This window comes from Vanellus vanellus (genome assembly GCF_965231255.1).
Source record: "Vanellus vanellus genome assembly, chromosome: 9".
Classification (NCBI taxonomy): Eukaryota; Metazoa; Chordata; class Aves; order Charadriiformes; family Charadriidae; genus Vanellus; species Vanellus vanellus.
In genome coordinates this window covers 25,350,682-25,378,540 of record NC_138914.1, presented here as the reverse complement: position 1 = coordinate 25,378,540, position 27,859 = coordinate 25,350,682, and the positions used below count along the sequence as shown (strand labels likewise).

The 27,859-nt window shown below is 44.7% G+C and overlaps 1 protein-coding gene across 4 annotated transcripts; it reads left to right on the top strand.

Moving 5' to 3' along the window:
• The first annotated feature begins 407 nt into the window (after positions 1 to 407).
• Positions 408 to 27,859, top strand: CARD19 (caspase recruitment domain family member 19). Of its 4 annotated transcripts, none has more exons than XM_082487527.1 (6): positions 408 to 592; positions 11,937 to 12,079; positions 14,023 to 14,176; positions 19,241 to 19,300; positions 21,167 to 21,238; positions 22,915 to 27,859. In XM_082487527.1, exons 1-6 carry the CDS (start codon positions 574 to 576, stop codon positions 23,025 to 23,027), a joined length of 561 nt encoding a protein of 186 aa, XP_082343653.1. In that variant the 5' UTR covers positions 408 to 573; the 3' UTR covers positions 23,028 to 27,859. The 4 variants fall into 4 exon arrangements, with proteins under 4 accessions (XP_082343653.1, XP_082343656.1, XP_082343654.1 ...); XM_082487528.1 differs by lacking the exon at positions 408 to 592 and adding an exon at positions 4,134 to 4,259; XM_082487529.1 differs by lacking the exon at positions 408 to 592 and adding an exon at positions 4,860 to 4,939.

Below are 27,859 nucleotides of genomic sequence, written 5' to 3'. Positions count from 1 at the left end.
GGTCCGTTCTGTTCACATCTAATATTTTGGTTTAGCTGGTCAGGAATAAAGAGCTGTGAATTTGTGGCACAGCTTCTGCCTTTGCGTTTGGAGCCCAAGAATTGTTTTTCTTTATTTCCTTCTAACCAAAGAAGAAATAAAAAGTTATTATACCAATAATAAGCTTCTGACTATATAAATAAGACTGGAAAATCACCCATTCTATATGCAAAGCAATCCTAGAAATTATTAGCACAAAAAAAATATAAAAATCCCATAACGTTGAGTAAACAAACATCTTGTTTTTCGCAGCTGATTACTCCTCCCTTAAAATCCACAGCAAACTGCTGCTGGTTCCCGGGAGCCAAGGAGCAGCCCCAGATTTGCACTGCCGGTGTCTGTGATCCGTCCGGGCAGTGGTGTCCCGCGCACACCAGGCTGGCCTCTGCCGGCTGTGCACAGCCGGACCCGCTCCTCCCAGTTCAGTTTCGCTTCTCTAACTTGCCAGTGACCTCTGCTCATCCAAGGAGGACAGCACTCCAGCTGCCCCGCTGTACGTGTCCCAGGCACAGCACAAACCCGTGAAACCTATGGATGATGCTCTACAAGACATGTAAGTGCATATTTGTAATGAGGAACTTGGGCAAAATGACCAGTCTGAAAAGTCTGAATCTGCAGGAACAAAAGTGCGGAGCCAGGAGAGGCAGCGGCTCTGACGGGAGTGGCCAGCCACTCGCTGCCGTCCCATTTCTTTTTCTTTCTGAGAGTCTGTTTTTATAAATGATTGTCTAAAACTTGCTGAAGGGAGCTTAGTGTGTAATCTGAGCTTTTAAGAAATATTTCATTGTATTTTCTTAAACACAAAGAAGGACTTTGTTAAAGGAACTGCCTGCACTATCTGGATTTAATTTGTTCCTAAAGAGATCCAGTCCTCTTAAGCTGTGGGAAAATAAGAAAGCATATTGTGATTTAACAATTAACAGATAAAACAAGAAAACACAACATGCTGATGCTGCCAGGACAAGGGTAATATTTAGTAAATCAAATAATTCACTCAAATAAACAAATCAGCCAGTTTAGCAGGGGGGGAACAGTAATGGCTTCTGAGATTAGCTAACCAGGAAGGAAATACATCTGCTGTCCTTTAGATGCTAGAAAATAAAACATTGTTGGGCAGGTCACTTAGCTTAGCCACTAAATTAGGAGACAGAAATCTGAAATGAATCACTGCGTTTCGGAAACGAGCTGGGCTCTGTCGATGTGGCACGCCTGCCGTCAGCAGGAAGCGAGGGCTTTGCACAGTGCCGCTCTCTCTCTGAGCGGTTTGAAAATCAGCATTACTCGCCTCACGGAGCGTAAGGGTTTCATAGCGCCGTTTGCATATGGCTCATTGCTGTTACTGGTACCGAGCATGTGTCCTCCCTATCCGGCTGTGCTCTTTGAATGTCACAGATCATACCATGGAGGGGGATTTGGTAGCTCAGCTCCTGCCAAGTACGTGCCTCCCCACGGACGTGCCCTGTGTTGGTGGACGGGTGTCCCTCTCCGCTGCCTCTGCTGTGGCCGTGCAGCTCCCCGAGGATCCATCTTTCCCAGACAAACCTAACAGCGATAAGGTTGCAGAAGTCCTGCATGCCATAGGCATGAGGAGGAGATATATTTAACCCTTGATTCTTGTATCATTATCTGAGCCTATAGGGCAAAAATATCTCCAGGCAATGTGGCACTGGACACCACAGCACTTCTGAATGATTGATACTCACTTCCATTTCACTCACAGTGCTTGGAAACAGTCTCCTAAAAAATGTTTAAGATTTCTATTAGAGATTTCTGTCTATGTCACATTAAGACGACCAGGTTTTCTGTTTTGTGGTTAAGATTCTATGGTAGCAATTCCAGGGAAATTTTTCAGCAGAGCACAAAATGCAGTGAATCCACAATGGTATAAAACGGTCATAAAAAAAAAATTAAAATCCTCAGCTTCCCATACTACCACTGCCTCTTCATGCTAGGCAACACCTCTTGCTGTAATACTTAATATACATATGAAATGGTCTTAAAAATATATGATGAAAGTAGTTATGACAATTTCCTTTCCACAAGGTACCTGTTTCTGTCACTACAATACATTGCCAAAAATCACTCTGATACAGACATGATCAACATCTCCATGTGCAATAATAATACTAATTTAAAAATCTATTTTCAATGCTTTTCAGAAGATCTGGATTCCTGAAGGTAAATGGAATAAACTCAGTATGTTTATACTCTGTTCATCTTCCCAAGGACATGCACCATAAATGTCACAGCATTTGGTAATACTAAAAATGTTTCAGTGAGATTTTTTTCCCAAGTTCTTACACTTTCTAGAGAAAACGGACATGCTTTCATTTGTAGTACAGAGGAACACACCAACTTCTTAGGGATTTAGGGATCTCATTTGCTAATGGAGGTGCATGTAATGGTGTGAGTTACCGCAGCTGTGGCTGTGCTCACTGGGAAGCTCTCTGCCATGGGCTCCTCACAGCCACAGCACAAAGAGCGCAGGGATGTGCACTGTGGTACCGGGGTGCAATGCCGCTCTCTTTGGAGAGCTGTGATGGGCTAGAAATTCCACCCTGGCAGGGAAGGCCAGACACTGAAAACAAAAGCAAGAGTATCAGAGAAAGAAATTATCTAGAAGAAAGCCTCAGAACTGTGTGGGTAATCCTGCCAGCTGAAATCTTGCCTCAGGACATGCTGGGAACATACACCCAAAGCACCATCTCTGGGGTTGTGCTGAGTATGACACTTCCTCCACGAGACCACAAAGTGGCAGCACTCGCAAACTTCCAGCAAATTTTTTCATCTTTTTTTAACCCCCAGGCTAGCTGGAGCTGTCTCTCATAAGAAGGTCTACAGGGTGTATCCAAGTGCAAAGTCAGGTCCTCACCAAATCCTTTCTTGCCTCGTATTTGGCAACTCATGCCTACCCTGTAGGCTTCAGCAGTCTCGGCTGTCAGTCGGGACACACCAACTTCCAGTTTCAGTGCTCCGAGTTCCCAAGACACCACACCACTCAAAGCAAAGGGCCGTACATTTCATTACCCCTCCGTTTCACCAGTCCCTGGGCATTGGTATAGCTTTTCCACACATTTGGGTTCAGATGGCACAGAGGCAAAACAGGGCAAACCTCTCAGGATCTTGTGGACTTGTGGTCATCCAGGCAACGGTGGTGTTTGCTGGGCAAGGGTGTGCCTTGGTGCTTGGGGACTTGCTAATTCTGAGAAGCAAACTGTTTTACTTAGAGGTGGCTGTGCGAGGGCAGTTGTGTGGTCCAAGCATTTTAGGTACCAGTCCAGAGGCAGCTTCGCCTGCTGTGGTTTTAATCCCTCTGGAAGATTTCTGTCCCTCTTAAGCATTTTCTTCATGGTTTCAACACAACTCATAATTACAACTCACTCTGTGTCTTTGCCATACTAGAAATCCGCCTTTTCCAATCCGTAATAAAAATGCCAGGTTTTGCAGTAAAAACCACCAGCAGCAATAAATAACACATCCCTTTCTTTATGACAGTTTGCAAAGCTGAGGTTCAGCCTCGCCCCTCTGCAGCATTTACACCTAGGAAGGCATATTGTCCTCTGAACCTCACTGGGTAATTAAATGCTGATGAAATTTGGTGCTAACGGGAGTTTTTAAAATACACAGGTTTCCTTGTGCTTCTTCCCTCACACAGTTAATATATCTCAATTAATTAGAAGCTTCACTGCAAGCTTTTCTTTGACTGAGAGTTGTCCCCGGTCCATGGACTCTAATTATTTGCCAAATCTGCCTCACACATGGGTGCTGCAAACAAATGTGTACAGCGCTGCTGCACAGGAAAAAACACAAACTGCATACGGAGAATGTAGATGTGGTATTCTGAGCAGTTAAATTACTTGTGGAAAAGTAATTGCAGCATTACTAATGATGCAATGTTTCAAACTTCAGGGCTGTGCCAGCCCAACTTCGCGCTTTCGCGCTGCACAGCCGGAGGGACGCAGCCACGATCAGCCCCTCCAGGCTGCCGAGGCCATGGGAGACCCGCGGCCGCGGGGTGCCCGAGCACCGGCCGCCCCGCTGCCCCGGGCCGCCCCGCCGGCGCCTCCGCCGGCACCGGCAGGCGCCGCCCCGCCGGGCTAGGCCGCACCGCCCCGCCGGGCTAGGCCGCGCCGTCCCGGCGGGCCCGGCTGCCCCCGCCCGGCCCCGGCGCCATCCCCAGCAGGAAGGCCGGGCCGGTAGGACCAGGGCCGCCATGGCCGGTGAGTGCGGGGCGGGGAGAGCCCGGGGGTGGTGGTGGGGAGCTCGGGGCCGGGAGAGAGGCGGTGGCTCGCTCCGTGTGGCCGGATTCGCCGCGCCTGTGGCCAGGGCCAGTGTTTGGGTGCCTTCAGCTCCCCGTCCCCGGGCCGCGGCGGCTCTGAGGGAGGCTCCGGCTGCCTGAGCGGCGGGTCCCGCCGCCGGCTCGGGCCGGGCCCAGCGGCCCCCCGGCGGCGGCGGCAGGAGGCGGGAGGCGGTGGGGCGCCTGCCGGGTAAGGCAGAGCCGAGGCCGGTGCCTGGGGCCTGGCCCCTCTGCCCCGCAGTGCACAGCCTGGCACGCAGGGAGGAGAAGGAGAAGGGAGAAGGAATCCTCCACTCACCCCCAGCTCCGTCTTTGGCTTGTTAAGATTTTGCTTCCCCACCTGCGGGGCAGGCAGGCTTCCCTGGCTACCGAAGGGAGCTACCCCTTGTTTTAGCCTTTGTACAAAGCTTGGAGGTCTGGGGATGTGTATGAACTAGTGCCACACTAGAGTATTGAGAGCGCTTTAATATTTTGCTGGCTGTTTTCATTATTTTTTCTCTTCTATCTTCAAAAGATATTTCAGAAAGAGATGAGTTACTGAACTTGCTGTCAAAGACGACTTCTGGTTGCTAACTTGCCAGTAGCACCGGCATGTGGCAGTGGGTGAGTGTGGGGCCTCAAAGGCTGCAGAGAAATGGTCTGAGATGATCGGGTTGCACTGGTTACCAAATGCACCCCTGATGGAGAGCATCTGCGGGTCCAGAGGAGGCCACGAAGATGTTCTGAGTGCTGGAGCCTCTCTGCTGTGAGGACAGGCTGAGAGAGTTGGGGTAGTTCAGCCTGGAGAAGAGAAGGCTCCGGGGAGACCTTAAGAGCCCCTTCCAGTATCTGAAGGGGCCTCCAAGAAAGCTGGAGAGGGACTTTTTACAAGGATATGTAGTGATAGGATGAGGGGTAACAATTTTAAACTGGAAGAGGGGAGATTTAGATTAGGTATTAAGAAGACATTCTTTACTGTGCGGGTGGTGAGCCCCTGGTGCAGGTTGCCCAGGGAAGCTGTGGCTGCCCCATCCCTGGAGGTGTTCAAGGCCAGGTTGGATGGGGCTTGGAGCAACCTGTTCTGGTGGGAGGTGTCCCTGCCCAGGGCAAGGGGTGGGACTGGATGATATTCAAGGTCCCTTCCAACCCCAACCATCCTATGATTCTATGATATGATTCTGTGAAGTTGCAACTTGTGTTTGCACTGCACAGCAGATGGCATTGAGGTTTCTTGAATGGATGTTTACAAATTATGTGTATTGTTATGGAGGATGTCAGAGAGGCATATTGGGTTTTGTGTTTAAATTTATCTGCTTGTGATGAGCCTGTCTGTTTGCTTAGTAAATTGAAGGAGGCGTTTAAGGGAAAAACAAACAAAAGATGAAACCATAATAAAACTGCAGTGGTGTCAGAGACAGTATCAAGAGTCCTCACATAAATATTGTTGGACTTATTAATTGGAATGGTCTACCCACCTGACTTGAAGGTGGTTGGCAGCATTTATGCTCCCAGGGCCCAAGCATGGATAAGAGCAGTTACGTGTTACAGCATTGTGAGGAGGAGCTGATCCCAGCCTACGAATTTGAAGTGCAGCTGGGGGTGTTTGAAAGATGGGTGGACATGGTGCTTAGGGACATGGTTTAGTGGTGGGTTTGGCAGTGTTAGGTTGATGGTTGGACTTGATGATCTTAAAGGTCCCTTCCAACCTAGATGATCCTATGATTATTCATTGACTGTGATAAATATGAGGTGGCAGTGCAGACCCCAGTGGCAGGTCCCTAGGGCCAGGTGGCAAAGGGCAGTGAAAGTAGATCATAGAGGAGTGTATGTGGGGGTGGCTGTGAGAGACAAAATCCCATTTGATATTCCTTGTACAGAAAACAACACGGGGTCTTTTATGTTAAGATTAAATAAGCAGAATCAAAACTACAGAGGGGTTTTTGACAGCCACTATAGCCTGAAAGTTACGTGTTGTGTTCTCAGTGTGTTGTGCCATTGGCTAGTGACAACTTCCAGGGACCAGACACCTCACCACAGGTGCGTGGAGCAAGAGTGCCAACACCACAGCGCTTGTCTGATGTCCTGGCTGCTGCCAGGGTCTGGCATGCCAATGCCTAGGTTAGGAGTTGTCTCTGAAAAACTCTCTGTGAACACACTCTGCTATTAATTTAGGAAGAGCTTGAGGAAGGGTGGCGCTGTCACCCTTCACATTTTTCCTGCCGGTGCTGTAGAAGAGTCTGGCACATTACGGTCGCACACGATCAGATTTTTTTATGAGTCTGGTTACTTCCAAGAGCAGAACATATTTCAGCAGCCTTAAAACGCCAGCACTTAGTGTAATGGCTAGGTCATTCTGCAGCTATTGCCAGAAGCCTAATTGCCAGTTTGGAAGGAAGAATAGAGATGTGTCATTTTATGAAGGGTTGCAGTGGGGGTGATTTTTACCTGCAGGTGAAAAATGATGAGCATGTTGCTTTGTTACTGTCATTTGCTGCTTGCATATTTATCGTCACTGATTTGATGTATTTTATTCTCTGAGGAGCTGCTGGCTACAGATAACCGGGAATATCCTGCTTTTCTCTGATAACTCTTAATTATAGATGTACTTCCTTTCCCTCCATGTATGTGGTCAGGTGCAGGCTGTATATGTTAGCGTGGCATGCGTATGCTGTATGCCAGAGGCCTTTTGTGCTTTGGGTAAGAGAAAAAAGTGGTTGTGTATGATGTATCATGTATGATGTAGTCGTTATAAGTCAGTAACATGAAATTATTACTCATGTTTTCTTCTCAGCTGTCAAAGACAGTTCCTGAGTTTCCTGTCTGTCTCTTTGGCAAGTTTACATTTCCTCTGTGTAAAGAAAATACCAACCTGTTTTTTAAGCAACCTTTTGGTCAGCTTGAGCAATGCGGTATCCGATCTCAGCTGTATTTGCTGCCTCTCTTCATTAAGGCTGAGCTCGGTCCACAGCCGTGTTGAAGCCTTCAGGCTCCTCCGCCGCAGCTGCATGACTGAGCAAACCTGCAGCTGGGTCCAGAGCCTGCAGACAGGATTAAGCCTAGTTAGACTAATGTTCTAGTGGAGGAGAAGGTGTAACTGCAGTAATTCGGAGTTAGATGCCATCCTCAGGCAGCCTGAGGGTACTAAAATGCCTGGCAATGCCACGCCAGTGCTATAAGCCATGGCTAATTGACCTGGTCTCCCGATTTTGCTGCTGTGAGCTTTCTAGGTAAGTACTGGCTAACAGCACAACTCTCCTTTTAATGCTGGGGTGACAAAGTCTTCTTAGCATAAAAATTTTAAATTTTCCTTGCAATAACTGTCATTTCTTTGAGGCAGTGAGATAAAAGGTGGATATGAAAAATATCCTAAACAACCCCTTCCTAAATTCCTAAGACCTGACAGTACATCAGTAGACTTGCTGCAGTTGTGAAGTCACCTTGTTTGGGGTTGTGGATGGAAATATTTGACGCTGTTATGATTTAGCAGCAATTCAAAATTTATTAATGATTTGAGGCAGACCAAGAAGTTGAATTTAGCAGCACTTAATCATTAGCTGATTTAAAGATTTACAAAGTGATTTAACAAAACAATTGAACAGCAACTTGATTACAGATTTGAAGATGACAAGATTCACACTAACTTACTATAAGGTATCCCAAATCAATACATACACATATGAGTGAAAGCACCAATCTCAAATTAATGCATGTACATATAAGCAAAGCATATAACCATGCGTGCATGCGCATATACACCCCGCCCAGTCTATAACCGCTGAGGTCAAAGATCCCTTAGTATCGCATGACTAACGAGCCGACGTGTGTGCCTTCTAACTTCTACGCATGCACGGACGAATGGAAGAACATCCACATCTATAAAGCTAATGTGTATTTATCATAAACATTTAAGCAGAGAGGTGGATGAAAAAGAGACTAGTCTATAGTTAAAAGTTCCCTTTCCTTGAGTTAGAGTAAATACTCGCGATGCATTGGCATTCCTCAATGGTCGGTAGTTGAGACTTGAGAGGGGTTGTCTCGTGCTGGTCTTCTAGTCCTCGAGGCGTCCGCTTGAGCGGCATCCTGACTCAGGGAAGGTCCTGGCCACAGCCCGCTGCCATCCAGGAGAACTCAAAGGGGCTTTACTAGAACTGCTGCTTATAGGATCTGAAATAATTGACTTTCATCAGGTACTTTTCCACTCCAGCCCAGCTTGGACAATGGGATATTCTGGTACTTTCCACTGGTTACGCAAGCCCAGGACTTGCTAGATCTTGGGGTCCTAGTATTCCCCCACTCTGTGGCCACAATACATTTGATGTCGGGAGTGATCGATGATAGTTATTATTTTCAAGCAGTAGGAGCCATGCGAGCCGGGTACACTGAGGGGTTGTCATAGTGTTATGGTCCGTTGCTCTCCACCTTTTCTTTCTTTCATGTTGGACCATTACGTATTGTTCTGGTCCATTGTAGTGGCCCAGGTGGGATAAAATCCCACCAAGTACCGAGAGGCCTAAGGGGGGGTGTTGCACCATCACAGGGGATTCTCTTATTGTAAAATGCAAATAATGGGTGTGTTCAATATTCAAAAGCATCTGTTTGTGAACAGGGATTATAAAACTTCATAGCATGGTCATGTTTGTACACCCAATACTGGATTGTGACTGGCAGGGCATGGGAGCAGGTTCACGCCATAACAAAGCTGATGGAGCTGGGGCAAGCTGGGCCCAGGAGCATCTCGCGTGGTGCCTTCAAATGCACACGTGTGCTTTCCAGACACCCTTATTGCTCCAAAGCAGGGTGCTATGTTCCAGCCGCTAGGATTGGTGGGGCTTTTTTTGTTTGCTTTCTTTAAATTTAGTAGCCGGAGCACAGTTGTCCACTGGTGGGCGGTGTCGGTGGGGAGTTTCACTTCTCTGGTCTACCAGAAGCCTGAAGGCAGTTCTGTGTGTGGTTTGGGCAGAGATTTCTCAGAATTGGAGGAGAGACAAAAGAGTTCGGAAGAGAGTGGTGAGATACCGGGAGTTACTTCTGCTCTGCTTTTATTGAGCTAGTGTTGAGCTTGAGAACTGCGTTTCAGAAAATTTTAGACCTTAGACCCCATGCTAAATACTGAAGTAAACTTGGAGGAGGTGAAGGTGCAGGCAGGTGAAATGTCTCTGTGGAAATGGGGAGGAAGCAGAGATGGCTTAGATGGGAGGAAAATATAGCTACCCCCGAAATCCCAGAGAGGCTTATGCCCTGGGATATAATGTATGGTGCACCGGCACACAGGCTTCAGATGGCAGCAAAAAGCCCTCGGTAAGATTGGTGATGGTTTAATGAGTGTGTGTAAATGAAAAGTGCTGCAAGGACATGGAGCACTTCTGACTACTCAGAAAATGGTCTTGGCTTAAATGTGATCTTCAGCTGGTCACAGTTAACTTCACTGGTGTAATTGCTGCTAATATACTTCCGCATGTTGCCTGTGCAGGGATCGGTAATGACAAGGCAGCAACAGAGCAAGAAGCAGGGAAGGAGCCTGCTTTTATTTTACTTTATTTATTTATTGTGTCAGATCCTTGTCATGTTTTTAGCACTTTCTGTGGTTTGTTGTTTGAATGTCACAGTGCTATTTGAAGTTTAATTGCTCTGCTAGGTGTAAGACCCTGGATTAATGCGTGTTTTTTGTAAGTTTACAGAAGGTACAGAGTTGTTGGTGACACTGAGAGTCACTACAAATCACGTAGCTGAGGCAGAAGAAAGAGGAGGGAGCTGCACTGTGGCACTTCAATCCCCAAAAAGTATTTGCACGAACAGACACAACTTCACAGTCTCTGGTCCTTGCCTCAGTCTTTTGTGCATGACAATGACTTGATCTGAAGCGAAGTTTGATCTCAGCCATGAATTCGATAACGTGGAACTTCTTGCAACAAAAGGGAATTGGACACCAAGTATGTCAGGGCAGTACGTTTTTGACAGTACACTAACAAGCTGCCTTGAGAGCGAGCTGTAGAAAAGCTGAGTGCTAGAAACACGTGGAAATAACATGGTGTTGGTATAAAAGGTAAAAGCGTAACTGAAATGCTGTTGTGCCTGTAGAATCGCAGTGCTCTATGCAGTATCAACAGCTGTGTGTTCTGGTTTGAATAGGAGTGACACCGGCACTGGAGAAGTTCTTAGTGTGTGATGGTCACGCTGGGAAGTTTTGCTGAACCCTTTCCTGTAAATGCTATTAGTACCACACAGATACAGAAAAAGGACATGGTATAGAAAGGGCAAGAGCTGTGCCTTGGTGTAGTGCATTGTGCCAAAGTTTTCTGGCTCTTTTCCTTCGTTCTTTCATTTATCTTCTCTAAATTGCAGGGCACAAAGGGCTGATGCTTATGTATTTTCTGGTAGCCAAAATACCATAAAAACTATGCATTTGCTTTAAATGGAGAATGTGCTGGGAGTATGTTGGGGGTGGCAATGTTTTGTTTTTGTTTTCTGTGCTGCTTGGCTATAAAGTGCTGTACTGACATTTTAATTTATTTCAGACACGCTCATAGACATTCTCTTTCTAAATCTGATAAGGGCACAGTAACCCGTGAAACCAGTCTGCCTGTATCTTAATCTAGGGACTGTAGACAAGCAGCTATCGGGAAAGCTATGCTCCTGCAAAATCCATTGCTATCAAATAGGAAGTGGTGCCTAAAACAACAGCAGCTCTGGATCTGTTTATTTGCAGAAGTTTGGGTTAATAGAAAAAGATGTGTTTTATTTGTACGGGTATTTGAGTATAATTCCGTGGTATATGTACTGCTTTTTGAGTGCACTTTCTCCCCACTCCCACTTGAAGTGAAGGTAGAAGTTCTTCCCTAAAAACTTCACGGCTCTTTGGCAGAGATGCAGTTCCTGATGTTCCAATTCTGTTTCAGTCTGGACACTTTCTGCTGGGCAAGTTGCTGAAGTCTCCCAGTAGACAAAAGGCAGCAATAAACTCTTGGAGGGTTGGGTGATGTTAGGGCCAAATCCCTCCCTCAGTCAGCCCCCTGTTTGCCTGCTTGCATGAGCTTCTCCGCATCCCCTCCCATCCCACCTCACGCTCTGCTGCAATCCTTGGGTGCTAAGCAGCAGGCAAAGATCAGCCCTATGGTGGATACTGGTATCAGTAATGTACATAATTTGAAGCCAAATTTATGTCCTTTTACTGTTCTACATCAGAGAGAACCTCTCTCTATGAAATACTCATTTACATCAAAAAAATGTATAAAACACATCAGTTTTAAACTCCACAGTCTGACTTCATAAATGATAGAAAATTTATCTTCAGTGATTTAACAACTTTAGGACCGTATTTGATTAAATATCCGTCAGTGCTTGACACCTAAATAATTTAGAACCTTCTCCCTTTGGAAAGAGAGAGGCAGCACGAGTGACCAGCCAGGAGTGCAGATGTGTGTATTTTTAAGTGGATGGGTCTTTGAAAGCGCGTGGCTGTGTTGTGTTTCCCTAACAGGTAGTTCAGCTTTCTAAAATTACATGACGGTGGTAATTTTATTTTAGCTATTTAACTATTGTTAGGAAAATGAAATTTACAGAATTTAAAAATGGCTTGCTGATTAACTGCTGTGCTTTGTTCTTTGTATTATTTTATCTCTAGATCAGTCGTATTGTCACCGGCTGCAACACGACATGTATTTTCTTACAAGCAATAGCCGACTGAATGAGCAAGTGGTTGATAAAATTATTCTTCAGCTTAACAGAGTCTACCCCCAAATTCTTACCAATACAGAAGCAGAAAAGGTAATTTGAGGAATTTTACTCTATCTCTGAATGTTGTATTGTTTTTGTGGGTCAGTAGCTCAGCTTCCCTCTTCCCGACTTGACTCTTGGTGCCACATGCAGCCAATCTTCCTCACCACTTACTTGCTGACCAGTTGTACCTGGGATTTTGTATCAGAGGAGAAGTCACAGGGCTGGCACGTTCCCTGTGCCAAGTGGTTATGAGAGAGGGCACTCTCTTCGGCAGCAGCCCAATGCCACAGTCCCTGCCATGACGCCTGATGCCGTGCATGCAGAAGCACGCTATCTTATAACTGCTCCGTGAGCAGGACTGCACGCAGCGTGTGATTGAATGCCCTGCATGCCTGCCTCCTCACATGAGTTGGTGTGGAGTGTCATGTCAGATGATCTGTGCCGCATCCAGCTGTGTCCACAAATCGTCTGTATTAGCTTAATTAGTTTTAGTTGCTGGTTAATGTGATTAATAACATTGAGTATCAGGAGAGAAGGGGGATGTTGGTCTCACCTACAAGCATGGGAGCTGTGGGAAGTGAATGGAGTTAGTAACATCTTCCAGTAGTGCTGCTATGTATAGAGGAAGGCTGCCTTCCCTGGCATGAAGCTTTCAAAAATGAGTAGCTATTTTTAGGGAGAAACTTGTGTGGAGTGAAAGTTAAAGTCAGTTAAAAGCTTCTCAGATCCTACTTATACCAGTTTGTACTTGCCCTCTGCTGACTTCACTGTCTGCACAAGGCTTGGGGTTTTGGCATATCAGTATTTTAACATGAGGAAAAAAAGGTCTAATTCTGCCATAATCAGACTCCATGGGGACTAATAGTGTTTTGGTGGTGTAGAGCAGTGCTAGATCATCAGCTGAGTCAGTCTAGCCACTCAGTTATGCTAAACAGTGTGACATGCACAATTAAAGATCATCTCAGTCCCTCAAGAGCTTCAAAATAAATGCATAAAGAATCGGTGAAACATAATTCCTGACTTCTGCACTTAGCAGACAGAAATGAACTGCTTTCTCATAGGTCCAGGCAAGTTTTTGTCAACTCTACTGAGTGTTTAGAAAGCTTACAATCTCAGCTATATCCAGTAGACCTTGTGGGAGTTTTATCAGAAAAAGGAGTGTTGTATAAGGTGTGTTGCATTCCTGTCCCCCTAGAGCAGGAATTGATCCTAACCAAGTGTACTACAAATGTTATCTTCTGTACTGGTCTAAAACGTAGTGCTTTGCTGAGAATGGCTTTGGACATTTTCCAAATAAGCTGAAATCAGTTTGATGTGTGTAAGGTGAGGTACGTGCTTTCATTCTCTTTGTAAGGTCTCCTAATACTCATCACATTTTGGACTACAGAAAAAAAGTGCTTTCTTCTGCAACTGCTTGCTGTGTTGTCTGAGTGATGAGAATTTATACATGTTGCACTGGGTATGCAGCAGTTAATTGTGCTGGAAACAATGAAACATAATGTTGGGATGATGAACACCCCAATATTGGGAGTATAAAGCAGTATAAGCAGTATAAAGTACCTTTTTGGGTCATCATTACTAGGCAACTAAGGGAAAACTTGAAAACGTTAAAGTTTGTTGTAGGATTTGTTGGTATTTTCTATCAGTAGCTGTCAGAATCAAATTGTAGAATAGCAAGTACCATGTTAGTTTGAATGCAGAGAAAACATCAAACGTAGAGTAGCTGTCACTTTGTCAGGACAGCAAAAAGAAGGAGGGAAAGCGGAGGCAATATGCTCTCCATCAGACAGTGCTGACCAGATGGAGCTCAGCGTCTTGAAGGCTGCTGTGCAATGCATGTCCTTTTTAGGTTCCCCTTATTTTATCGGCCCATTCTTTTAGCAAATGTAAAACAAGCTCCATATCTCCACTCTCTGGCATACTGTGAAGTGATGTAAAATTGATCTCCAGCTGTTGTAATCTCTCTTCTGATGAGTGCTTTTCTCTTACAGTTCAGGAATCCAAAGGCATCACTCCATACCAGACTTTCAGATCTGATAAAACACCTTCAAAAGAAAGGAGAGAGACACTGTCAAGAGTTTTACAGAGCTCTACAGATCAACGCTGAAGAGCTGTATAATGACCTGCCAAGCAGGAAAATCTTGAGTAAGTTGATTTGTAAGTTGATTGAGTTGTGGATTTCCTAATTACAAAACATCATTCAGATGAGGCTTAGGGTATTTAAATAACCTGTTTACATTATTTAAATAATGTTTGGGGTATATATTCATTGCTTTTGACTGGAATTTTCCAAAAGCCGTAAGGGGATTTGACTGCATAGTTCTTGTTGACTAGTGTGGGCAGTCTAAAACTTTTGAAATATGAAATATGTCTTTAAAACAGTTTAAGTGCATCATGTAATACAGTGATATAACTTGTATGAAGTACAATTTCTCTTTTCATAACTATTTTTTTTTCCCTACCTAATGAATTGGAGAAAAGAGCAGTGTTCCAAATGGATGGGAAATAAATTCAGGCATCCTGTGTACTGAAATGACTTGAGGGAAAGCTCCCACATTTAAGTTAATGAAGCTGAAATAGAACTGCAGTTTAAGAAATTGTTATAAAGTATCTAACAGCACTAATGCTTCACCGGCCAATTGTTTTCTAGTTGTAAGAAACTCCAGTTAGGTGCTAGGGGAAATTTTAGACGTGCGGGTCAAACTCCAGTGAGATTCAAACTGTTGCACCAAAAATCCGTAGGTTTAAAAAAAGCCAGTTAGACCTGGAGTGAAAATGGCATGTAAAATTGTAATTACCTTTGAAGATATTGCATTGTCTACCTTCATTTTGCCTTTCATTTTGAGGGAAAAGGTTTGTATCTGCCCAGCACAAATACATATCTGTGGAAGACTGCACCATTTTCCTGCCTGTACAGGGAGGCTGCAAAGTTACCCCAGGTCTCCACATCCGTACCCGAACCCTCTTGAACTGGGAAAGCCTGGGCCCATCCCTGTCTCAGAATCTCCCAGGAGCACGAATCCCAAATGATTCAGCCTTGCAGCACCTTTAAGTCACTGCTTTTGATCTGATATTCACCTTGCAGAACTCAGGCCCTTTGAGGGAAGGGGCTTTTAATCAAATAGTCTTGGCTCTATCGTTTTTACTTGGGTAGAGCTCAAGAGCAACAGGTTTTTCTACCAGGTTGACTAGAAGGCAGCACACAGCCTTTATTAAGAGCAACTTAAGGAGTCTTAGTGTAGTCACTAAGAATAAAATTTCAAGAGTGTGTTGATGGTTTAAGGGTTTAAGCTCTGTTAATGTTCAGTAACACCTCTACAACCAATTTCTGAAAATGAATCTTAACATACGTGCTTATGGTAGCCAAGGCCTGACTACATCCCGTATAGATGGTCTGAATTCAGTTGGGTACTAGAAATAGCATAGCTGTGACCAAGTTCATCTGTACCTGTATAGCTCATGTTGGAAGTTCTGCAGGTATTGTGAAGATGAACTCTCACACTGCCTCCTGCCATCGTCACGCCTGGACAAACCACAGAATGACAGAATCACAGACTGGTAGGGGTTGGAAGGGACCCCCGGAGATCATCCAGTCCAACCCTCTGCCAAAGTGGGGTCACCTATAGCAGGTTGGACAGGGTCGCATCCAGGCAGGTTTTGAGTCTCCAGAGAATGAGATTCCACAGCCTCTCTGGCCAGCCTATGCCAGTGCTCCAGCATCCTCAAAGGAAAGAAGTTTTTCCTCATGTTGAGACAGAATTTCCCGTGTTCCAGTTTGTGCCCATTGCCCCTTGTCCTGTCACTGGGCACCACTGAAAAGAGTCTGGACCTGTCCTCTTGCCACCCGCCCTTTAGATATTGATAAGCATTGATGAGATCCCCTCTCAGCCTTCTCTTCTCCAGGCTGAACAGCCCCAGGTCTCTCAGCCTTTCCTTCTAAGAGAGGTGCTTCAGTCCCCTGATCATCTTCGTAGCCTCCCCTGGACTCTCTCCAGTAGTTCCTTGTCTTTCTTGAACTGGGGATCCCAGAACTGGACACAGTGCTCCAGATGTGGCCTCACCAGGGCAGGGTAGAGGGTGAGTATGACCTCCCTCGACCTGCTGGCCATGCTCTTTTTAATGCACCCCAGGAGGCCATTGGCCCTCTTGGCCACAAGGGCACATTGATGGCTCGTGGGCAACTTGTTGTCCACCAGGACTCCCAGGTCCCTCTCTGCAGAGCTTTTCTCCAGCAGGTCAGCCTCTAACCTGTACTGGTCCATGGGATTATTCCTCCTGAGGTGCAGGACCCTGCAGTTTCCCGTGTTGAACTTCATTAGGTTCTTCTCTGCCCACCACTCTGGTTTGTCCAGGTCTCACTGGATGGTGGCACAGCCTTCTGGTGTCCCACCCGCTCCTCCCAGTTTTGTGTCATCAGCAAACTTGCTGAGGGTACACTCCATACCTTCATCCAGGTCATTGATGAATATATTGAACAAGACTGGACCCTGCACAGACCCCTGGGGAACACACCGCTAGCTACAGGTCTCCAACTGGACTCTGCACTGCTGATGACAACCCTCTGAGCTCTGCTATTCAGCCAGTTCTCAAACCACCTCACTGTCCTCTCATCTAAGCCACACTTCCTAAGCTTACCTATGAGGTTGTTATGGGAGACAGTGTCAAAAGCCTTGCTGAAAGGAAATTTCTGTAGGGTGTTGGCGTGATGGTTTCACTTTTAGGTAGGGCATAAAGTGCTCATATTTGCACTTGATTTATGTGGTTACTTCTGAGAGCTTTTACTTGGGTAGCCACATAAAGTAGGCAGGGTTAGGGCTTCTCGTGTTCAAGCTGCACATGACAAGTACATGTGCTAGAAGTGCTTCACAGAAAAAAATAGAGCTGTTTGTGGTGCCCCAAAGCTGTTTTGCTGCTGTTGCCTTATGCAAAGGGACTCCAGTAACCATCATAAGTCATTAAATTCTCTGTATCTTGGTACACTCTCTTATGTTACCATCCTCAGAACAGTGAGAATAATTTAAATAACTGAGTTAAAATACTACTACGTGCTGAGGTTCTGCAGTTTCCTTATATTGACCCGAGAAGGAAATAATGAGATGATTGTGTTAATATGTTTGCCGGTGCTTATGAGTTCTGTAACTAAACCAGATGTCTGCATTCTGGTTGATAAACATCTGTGCAGCATTTTCAGCTAAAACCAACAATTTTATTCTTCAGGAAAAGCTCCCTTTTCAATATGAGGTGTTATTTCTCATTTAAATGAACTTTGAATTTGAATTTTAAATTTATTAAAGGCATTATCCTTCCAACCTCTAATATGCACAATTTTTATGTTACTTAAATGTTAGTCATAGCAGTAGTTGTTAAATTTGTCAAATTCAGCACAGAGCATTTACAGAATTGACACTAGAATTTGTAAATGTGAAGAAGAAAGGGAATCCCTAACATGGGGACTTTGTTCCCAATGCAGATTGAACTGGAACAAGCAGTGTTATAAACACCTGGAGAAATTATTGGTGAGGACACAGATGAACAATGGCCAGGACAGAGTTCTGTAATAGATTACATGCAGCTGTACATATGAAAAACTGTTTTCTACAGAGGAAATCCTTTCAAAGATTTCTTTTTCATTTTTGAAACAACTTTAAAATTTGTGCTAAAAGAAAATTGTAATACTGCAAGTGAAACGTTTAGTAATGTCTCAGAATTCCCACTAGAGGGTGGGTAAGGCACATGGCATGGGCAACTTCAGAGCTATTGAAGACAAACAGGATCTGCCAAATGACTCGGAAAACGTTTTTATTTCTCTCAGTGCTGACATAGACTAGAAAAGAAAGATAAAGGATCAGATCAGCCCCACGCAGCAATAGCCTGACAAAAGGGCAGAGATTTGGCTGCGCTACCCAGTGCAGCTTGAGGATTTCTTAGCTACAGCACAGAAGGAGGACATCCCTCAAGACAGGCAGGCTGCATGAGGTTGCCGTTGATACAGCGTGCACCATGCAGGCTCTGCGGCAACCCTTCCTGCTTCAGTCACTCTCAAGCTTTGCAGCAAAGTGCTTCAGATGTTTGTGTTGCGCTTGAACGTTATGCCCTGTCACCCCACCGAGAGGGACGTATTTAGCATGGGAGGGGGATGTTCACCTTCTCATGTTGGCTGACGGCGGGTCCCCTTTGCTGAACTGGTGGGCAGGGCAGTTTCCCAAGGCACCTCACCTAGCTCCAGGTTGTCACATAGAAGGAGGAAATCAGCTGAAACCAGTCTCAAATTCTTCCTTATTGAGCTCTCTCTTTTTTTCTTTTTTTTCTTTTTTTTTTTTTTTTGGGGGGGGGGGGGGGGGAGTTGTGTGTTAACCCTCTTGACCACAAAGAGAGTTGTTTTGCAGATTCATGATGCATTAAAGGAAAGTAATTCCTCTGCCATTTATGGTGACAGCGGTGTTCCTTGCTGTTGCCCGTAAGTTCTGCAGACGATGTTATCTCCACATCTGTATGGCAAAGGCACCTCTAAAAGAGCTGCGGGTCTTTCTGCCCGAAGCAGAACCCGCTTTATTGCTGCTAACTACTGAACACCTTGTCTTAAGGTCCACCTCCTTTTCGACGAGAATTTGCAGAAAGATAGAGGCAAAAATTATTTGCGCCAAGTGTTACCACGCAGTACGTGCAGACTTTCAAAGAAGCTGTACATGTCTTTAGCTGAGACCAGAATTTAGATAAATAACCTGCGCCAAGTACTTCGTTCCAAGTTCTTCATCTGCCAGGTACATTAATGCCCAGAGATTTACTCAAGAACAGAAAGAATGGTGATGCATTACATTATAGGGGTGTTTTCAGATTAGCACATATATTAACAAATAGTTTGTATTTATTACAATGAAAATTTCTGGCATTATGGAAGGATTAGCTCCTGCTTTCCTCACTTGGGAAACAAGTGTAATGTTACTGGTGGGGTTAGTGCTTATCCAGATCAGAGGTGTTGCTCCAGCTATTTATAGTTGCATCCCAATGACTATGTGCCTGTGTCTTTTGATCGATGTATATCCAGATTTAACTATAGCCACGATTTACCTTTGGAGGGGTTAATATTTTATGTCAAAATTGGATATTTTTCTGAAATGTGTTGTTTCACACAATTTTGTATGTGCTGATTGTGTTCGTTCGTTTGCTTGAGCTGAGTACTAACTTTTCATGTGTTGCTTTTATTCCTAGAAACCACAGATTCCACAGAGATAGACACTGACAAGGAGAAATATATGCTAAATGACAGGGGTAAATAAACGCATACAGTGTCACCGGATGGAATGGCTTTTCAGATTATGATGCAATTTAGTTTATCATGTAATTTGCATTTCATGTAACAAATAGTTTCGTTTATGATGTCTTTACTGTCACAAATTAAGTGGAATTAATGGAGGAAAGTGTACTGAGCTGCTGTTGAGGAAACCAGTGCCAGGAAATTCAAGAGGCTATAGAGTTTAATCAATATTTACAACAGTATTTTTACTTACACTGTTACAGCTAAACTCTTAATTTCCTATGATTTCTTCAATGCTTGAATAGTAAGATCCATTCAGCTGCTGCCGATGATGTCATTTTGCATAAGGCCATCAATAATTCTTTTATATAACTTTCAAATTTTTTCATTTCTTTTAAGCTTTTAATTTAAATAAAATAATTTGAAAGCAAAGACAGAAAGGAAGATGAGCCAGGGTGAACTTAAATGTGTTTTCCTTAGGAAAACATGTTAATTTTTTTCCTTTTCCTCTGTTCAATGCACAGATTACAGAAGCAAATATTTTATTGACTGAAAGGTATTTTGAAAAAGGAGTTGAAGATCTGAAAGCTGAAGAATTTTCAAAATTTATAATGAGCTATTTTATCATTTAAGTTTATTTGATATTTTATTTAGAAATTGAAATACAATTATGAGACAATAAAAGCAGCTTCTCTGAGCTATGCCTTTTGGGCAGATTTTCCCTGAGAGAAAACAGAAACAAGGGGCAGAAACACAGCTTAACTCAATGTATATTTTTGCCTGTGTTGTTATTACTTTGAATATTGAACCAAATTGCTATTCAGGTTTTTCACATGACTGCAGCAGAACAGTACAGGAAGAACAGAGGAAGGGCTTGGAAATAAGAAAATTAAATAATTTCTATTCTAAATCATGCTGATGAAAGACCTGGCCTCAGACTGGAGATTGTCCTGCTGCTAGCCACTCTCGCTGGGAGATTACAACCCAGTCCTTGTGCCATTGCTCTTTCTCTGGGTTGTTGTGCACGTGGTCAGCCCCGCTAATTTGTTAGTCGGCAGGACATTTGTCCTTAAATTGACAGGTGCAGTTTAATTGTAGCTATATTCATACTGAAGTAGTAAATACAAATGGAATATTAGATGATAATGAAGCAGATATAAATCTTTATGAGGTTTTGTCTGCGGATAAATATGAATTAGAAAGGTTTTAATGAACGTCAATACTGAACATCAGCGTTAAACTGGTTGTAGCTCCAGGCAGGCACGTGAAGGAAATGCTTCCAGTGGGAGATTTGTTCTAGGTGTGTGTGGCTGTGCATTTCAACTTCCAGCAGAACTGTGAACAGCAAAAAGAATATTTGCTTTTGTCATGAAAGCAGAATTTGTGGAACATTGGAGGAAAAAAAAAGAAAACCCTAAAAATCTGCTTCTAAGGGAGTGCAGTCTCGTATGATGTACTCTTACCCACCGGCAGCGCATTGACCCGCTCAGGGCTATTTGTGGAGTAAAATGCTGCACTGTGTGGTGAGGTCCCAGTAGTCTGGTTAGTATTTTGTTGTAGCGTTTAAAGGGGTATTTTGCACAAAGTTTTAGAGTAAGAAAACATATAAGGAAGTTTTCACTTTGATTTAATAGGATGTAGCTAGATGAACAGAGGTGAACAGTGAATGGTGTCAAAGCAATTGTAGTAAAAATTAATTACAGTATAGTAAATGTGCTTCATAGTACATTAGCTACAGAACATACATAATTGTGAATGTGTTAGTTTCATTTGAGTACACTTAATTATGCGTATTAATAGCAATTGATGATTTATGAACTGAGCTAAACTTCCACTGCTCTGTTCTGCCTTAACGTGTTTCCTTTTTTGTTTTCTTTTAGGTCCGGTGTTTTTCCTCGCTTGTTTTAGCGTTGCTGCAGGATTTGCGTTCTTTTGGTATTGCTGTAACTCAGGTAATCTGCTCCGGTGTTTTTTCCCTTGGTTGCTTTATTTTAGCACATGACAGGAGACCAGCGCACCTCTTGATCTAACATGGCTTACTTCATAGAGCAGGTCAAGGTGTCATCATTCATTAATGAGGTTAGGGTACAAATTGTGCTTCAGACACGCTGAGGAATAAATAATGGATAGTTTGCCTACAAATAGGGGCTCTTTTTAAAAGACAGTAGTCATATGAGCTCCTGTTGCTATAGCAATGGGTCATGATTTGCAGCAGTCATGAGGCCCAAAAACACCCAAACCTGGTTTCCACATCCCTTGGGAGCTGGAATGACCAGTGCCAGGGCTGGAGGACGCTGGCTGGATTTGCTGAGCCCGAGCAGCTACAACCATTGCCCCTGTTGCTGGCTGTGGGTGTTAGTTAGCTCTCCCTTCACAGCAGCCAGCAGAGCAGAGCTCCTGCTCCTCTCCGCAGCCCTACCTTCCACTCGCCCAGCATCGCCGTGAGTGGCAGCTCTTAGCGGAAAGTGCGTCCACATGGACGGACTTCAGCAAAGCAGTGAGGCAGGGCTAGTGGAAAAGATCCAGGGGGAAAGAGCAGCTGCTTCAGAGGTGTCACTTGCTCTTGAGTCCTCACATGGTGCTGTGGGAAAGTGCCAATCTTTGCATGGTAGATGGGGAGCAGAATCCAAACTCCATTTTGGTTTAGTGCCTTGTGCTCCTTATACCCCGGTCACAGCAGTTACAGTTGGACATTGTTCTTCTCTGTTTTTTTCCCAGAGCTGTGGGCTACAGTAGCACCAATTCATGGACATTTCAAGTGACATGGGGGTCTGGGCTGTGTTACCCTTCGTTCCCAGTCCCTCAGCTGGACTGTTCAAGGAGTCAGGGTTAAGGCTAAAAGGGAACCATGAGACCATCAAGGCTAACCCATGTGTTTCCTTAGCTGCCATCACTTCCCTGCATCAGGTTCAGTCACCAGCATTTAACAGAAGCATTTTCAGAAAAGCATTCAGGGACCGATACCAAAATGCCAGCGAATCCATCACTTCCCTTGATACCAGTTAATTGGCCTTAGCCTTAGAAGTGTGTGTCTTATTCTCAGTTTGAACTGGTTTCAGCTCCAGCCTGGCATTTTTGTTAAGCCTTCCTATACCAGGTTGCAGAGCCCCTCAGCCCCTTGTTTCTGTGCCAGCTGACATTTCGTATTTTCTCCCTGTGGAGGTCCTTGTGCCTCAAGCCATCTCTCAGTCTTTATTTTTGCGAAAATTACCAACCAAAGCTCTCCAAGTCGTTTGTTCCAAGGCTCCTTTTTTTTCCAGTTTTTGATGCTCTTTCCTGTACCTATGCAGCGTCTCAATGTCTCACGTGTCACAGGGCCCCCAGACCTGGCTGTGGTGTTCCAGGCTTGCACCACCCAGTGCCATGCTGAGGTGTAAAGCTGCCCCCCCCTTACATAACTCAGTAATCGCCTCTTCGAGTGTCTGAAATTGCATCCATGAATCCTAAGAGAGTCAACATTATCCTGTCTTGGCAGTTGATGTATACAATATTGAAGGAAACGGGCTTTCCTCTAGAGTAATTTTTTTAAATTGTTTTTCTATTTTTTTGTAGATGCTGCTTCCTAGCTAGAATGAAACTTCACTGTGTTCACTTTCTCTTTTTCCTCCCATTTTCGTTTCTGTTTTAGATACGAAAGTCATAGGAAGAGCCAGGAGAATCTTGGGCTTTTCTCCTATTATAATAGGAAGACACGTTAGAAATATTTGTATGTTGTATTTGGAAGACCTGTCAAGAAATTAAGGAAAAGCTGCCTCTTCACTTGTCTGTACAGTGTACCTGCCAAGGGAAGACAACGGTGCATGAATATTAATGTACTATACCCTCATACCAAAGATATTATTAACTAGCTTCGTCAATAATTGCGTTGCCTCAAGATGTATTCAGAGTTTCAGCTATATATGTCCTTCCTTATGGGAATGGACCATTTATTTTTGTAAATGCTTATTTTAAAATATTTATCATTTGGATAAAAAAATATTTTTAATACGAACTTTAAAATTATATCCTAAGTGATCATGGGTCTTCAGACATGTTTGCCTATGTGTTTTATACTGGAATGAAGGATCACAACTGTTTAAAGAATGCTAGCCTGTCTTTTGTGATAATTAACTTAAGAAAAGCACTTAAAAAACCCACATGCACTCAAAGCCTTACCAAGAAATGGATCTCCATCTCAGGATTGTCTGTTTTGTCTAGATCCTTTATACTTACTGCCTGAGCCCAGATGGGCACCGGCACCTACGAAGTTTATCAGCGCCAGTTACTTTTGTGTGTGCCCAGTACTTGCTGTGTTTTCTCATTCTCCTGTTCACGCCTCATCCCAGCCCGCCTTTTCCGTGTTCACGCTCCGCTGTTGGCCATGGTTTGAATGTGCTGGAGCTGGTGCAGACTGGTTCCCAGCCCGCAGAGGGTCCCAGGCACTGGAATGTCTGATCTGAAGCACTTCAAACTGCCAAGAAGATTTTTCAGAATTATGTAGCTTTCCTTTTCCCAGTGAAGTGTTTTGCAGTCTGTACATCTAAGAAACGGGAGTAATCCAAGATTACTTTGCAGGGACTTAAGTGCCATGACATGGGGCTTTTTTGATGGCCAAAAATACCTATACTTACTTGAAGAGCCTGAGGTTGTTCGTTTGATAATGTTATGTTTTTCTTCTGTGAGTCGAAACCGGAAAAACTCGCAGAAACCATTGGAAAACTAAAATTCTTGAAGGAGGTGCAGGGAGTCAGGGCTGCAAGTGAAGCAGCTTGGGGTTTCTTAGCTTGCTGCTGCTTAGCTCAGTATCAACAGCTTTCCTCCTTCATCTGGGAGGTGCGGTAGTTCTGAACCGCCTGTGAAAGTGACATTTTCAGTGGGTGGTTCTTCAGTTACCCACGCAAGAGCATAAGTAGCTTGGGGAGACCGTATCCCTGTACTCGGTGAGAAAGATGCTTTGTGGCTTTTCATTCACTGACTGAACGAAGAGATTTCCAGATCAGCTCGAATGTCACCCGAATAAAAGTTGCAGCTACATCTCAAGTTACCGTGCGCTGGAGGATCCCTTGCAACATTGTCAGTCACTTGGAGTGGTTTTCTCAAAACAGTCAGACTGAAAATTGTCTTACAGCTTTAAACTTTATTCATGCTATAAAAATGGCATCATCTTCTCCAGAGCAGGTCATGCAGAATAACTGCATTTCCTTTCAGGACAACACTCACCCGGTATAGTATCAAGCACATAGTGCAGAGGAGGAATTGGGTGCAGGGCCAAATTTTCAAGTAAAAGACCCAAAGAGTATTTGCAGGAAATGTCTTGAGAGATGAAGAAGGGCTCAAAGGACACTGATTTTACTGTTCTGATAAAATGTTTTTACCTCCGGCATTGGAGTGGAGTTGGGCCACAAGCCAACCCCACATAGAGGTAGTGACACTCTTTGTTAGGTCAGATCTCGAGAGCAGATGGCAACTCTTCGTGGCCATCACTGCTGTGAGTGCAGCTCTTCCCGGAACACCCAGGTGAAATCAAATGGGCTACGTGGATAACGCTAGAGCCGCGTTGTAAGTCAGCACAAGCTGTGTGGCTCAGTCTTTATTCTGACTCTGGGAAGCCCAGTTCCCAGTTGCTGGCTTTATACTGGGAGCGGCTCCTCCACCAGCCCCGTTAAAGCTGGCTTGGCTGTTTTCACACAGCTGCAGCCGCTCCTTTGACTGCAGAGCTGGCGTTTCCCAAACTGCTCCCCCGGTGTAACTGTGCAGCGCTCAGCAGAAGAGTTTTCTGCGCAGACAGGCAGACCAACCCCGGGATCAGCAGTGGGCCAAGGGATGTTATGAACACTTAATAGCCTGATTGCTGCAGTGTAAAGCGCGGAATGAGACAAATGCCGTGCAAACAAAACCTCACCCAGCAGAGCAGCTGATTTAGACTTCATTTCCCCTGCCTCCACCCCACCAGCGCTTGCGTCTCTTCCATCTAATCTCCACGGGGACTCTTATTAGGGAGAAAAAGGTGACGGAGCTGAGCAGGTTTCCTGCAGAATGGGCTAACTGCGAGGCTCTGCTGCCCTTGTTACACAACGATCTGCTGTTGTGCTGCCTTCCATCCTGGGACGTGCTTTAATTATATTCTCTTGTTTTCTCTCCACCTTGCCTCGTGTTTAAGGTGACAACACGTTGGGGTTTTCCTCCAGCAAACCAGCTCTAAATTATAACATTTGAAAGGAAATGTTCTTTTCCTCGCCACTGCTTAACTCCTGTAGCCACTCCTTTTGAAGGGACTAGAAAAGTCTCTCTGAAATTTAATGGGGTTTTGAAGCCAGCTTTGAAACCTCATTAGAGGAATGGTATTTATTCCATTTGACACAAAAAAAAAACATTATTCAAAGTAATCACAATGGTCACATCTCATTTTAAAGCAGAAACAGAGGCCTTATTGCTGCTGGGCAGATTCTTTCCATTTAGATTATCCACCGTGTTGCCCTTTGAACAACAGATTGCAAATTGTTGTGAGCTGCTACTGAAACCTATGGAAGTTACCAGTGCCTTATTTAATCTGAAGGTGAGAATCTGCTGTACTTGGTGGCTCAAAGACACCTTGCGGTGCCAGGAGCCCTCTCTGATCAGTAAAACTGCCCCAGGGGCACACTGGCTGTGCAGCGGGACACGGTCCTCCCAGTTCATTAAACCGAGTGGCTTTCTTGAGCCTTGAAAAGCATACGGAACAGGAAAGTTTACTAAAGGCTACAACTGTATTTCTTCCCTTTCTGAGATTGCTTGAGGTGAGAATGCCTCCCAGGGAAAAGAAAAAAAAACAACCAAAAATCCAGGATGAGTTATCCCGAGGGTCAGAGCTGGGAGCAGAGAGGGAAAAGGAGTCTTGGTTCATCCAAGTGGTGTTAGTTAAAGGACCTGACAGCAAAGAATAGAAAATAATCTGTTCCTTTCTTAGTGGTAGTTATTAATTTAAAAAGTAAAGGTGAGGCTAGGTATAAAATTGGCATGGGCATAGGTTGGGGGATATTCTTTTTCTTGGAAGGTTTTTCTTTCTGGAGCAAATGCCAAAGATTAACATACTTCTCCACAAGCGCATCTATGCAGCACATGCAAACAGCAGATGAAGTGATAATTCCATCATTGGTTCCTGGCGGAAGCCCGTGTGTACCTGCGTGGGAGTCGGGTCCTTGTCGGTCAGCAGGGATATTTACTGGGAAATAAACCAAGTAGGGTCTTGGATGAGCCTGTCTGGCTGCAGAATTGCAGCTTCCCTGTCAAGTCCAGAATAGGTTGGCATGTGCTGCTGAAACTGTACTGGTGTTTAGGAACGTGCTTTACTTGATGTGCAGGGAAGTTGTCCTGGCTGTGTAAAACGCAGGAGGTGGTTACGCATGCTGAGGCCGTTCTTGTGCATGCTGCTGGTTCTTGCGCTGCAGACAGTAAATGTGCTAAGAAAAAGCAGCCGTGTGTTCAGCATACCCACTCTCACCTTGTGCAGGTCTCGTTGAAGAAGGGAGATGTTTGCTTTTCCCCTGCGGGATAAGCAGCATTGTGCCTTTAGCGACTTTATGGGCTAAGGAGCTGACCGGCGGTTGCGTGGGCGATGCTCTGCTGGAGGGCTGAGCGTGGCTCTTGGGAAGGAACTGCGCAGGGAGAGGCTGCAGTCTCTGGAGGGTGGGAGCACACAGGTCACCACGCAGGTGGCTCCCCTGCCAGCTTGGCCTGTGCCCTGCCGCAGCTCCCACCGTGGACCGTCCCCTTCACTGCTCTGCAACTTGTGTGCCAGTCCCGTGATGAGCTCCACGCTCTTCAGCCTGGAGGCCTCCTGATACCTAGCCAAAAATCATCTTCCTTCCCTGTTTTTTTTTTTTCTTATGAATGGGCTTTTTGATTAAAAGTAAAGCTGAACTGCCTCCCGTTGTCTTGGTGGCAACACCGGGGCTGTCTGGATTCAAGGAGAGGCATCAGCCGGTGGGATAACCCCCTCGGCGGAGCGCGCAGGCGGCTGGCTCAGACATGTAAATAGTTAAGGGGCCGCCTGCGTGCAGCGAGCGTTGGGAAGCAAAGTGACAGATCGTACAATGAATTTGCACAATTCCATTTAAAGCCAGACTGCTATTTAAAGTGCTTCGGTGCAGAGTGATGCGCCTGCAAGCCGGAGCTGGCACAAAGTGATGATTCATTCTGGGACATCCTGGGCTACGCCATAGCCGCTGGCTGGAGTTTGCAAAGCTGCCGAGGCAAAGTTACTCTTTTTGTTTCTTTTGCTTGTGATTTTTCTATTTTTTTTTATTTTTCTTCTCATACTGTAATAAATCGAAAAGATGTTTGGTCAAAATTTCCAGTTGTGGATGCTTTTTCCTGCTGTTCTGTATGCAGAAACTGTACTGGTGTTATTGCAGAAAGACGCCATGCCTTAGCTGTGTAAGCAGCATTGCCGTTGCACTAAGAAATGCAAACAGTTTGCTGTATTCACAGGTCCTGTGTCTTGTAATAATTTCTCCTAACGTACGTCTTCTTGACTTCTGTAGAAATTGATGGAAATTTTTTTTTTAATGGGGTGAAGCTGACAAATTGAAATAAAGTCTGCACTGAGAAAGAAA

Bases quoted from the DNA above. Each gene is read 5' to 3' on its own strand.
- CARD19 (XM_082487527.1), top strand. The intron at 12,080-14,022 runs GTAATTTGAGGA...TTTCTCTTACAG, and splicing joins CCAATACAGAAGCAGAAAAG to TTCAGGAATCCAAAGGCATC. The intron at 21,239-22,914 runs GTAATCTGCTCC...TTTCTGTTTTAG, and splicing joins TTGGTATTGCTGTAACTCAG to ATACGAAAGTCATAGGAAGA.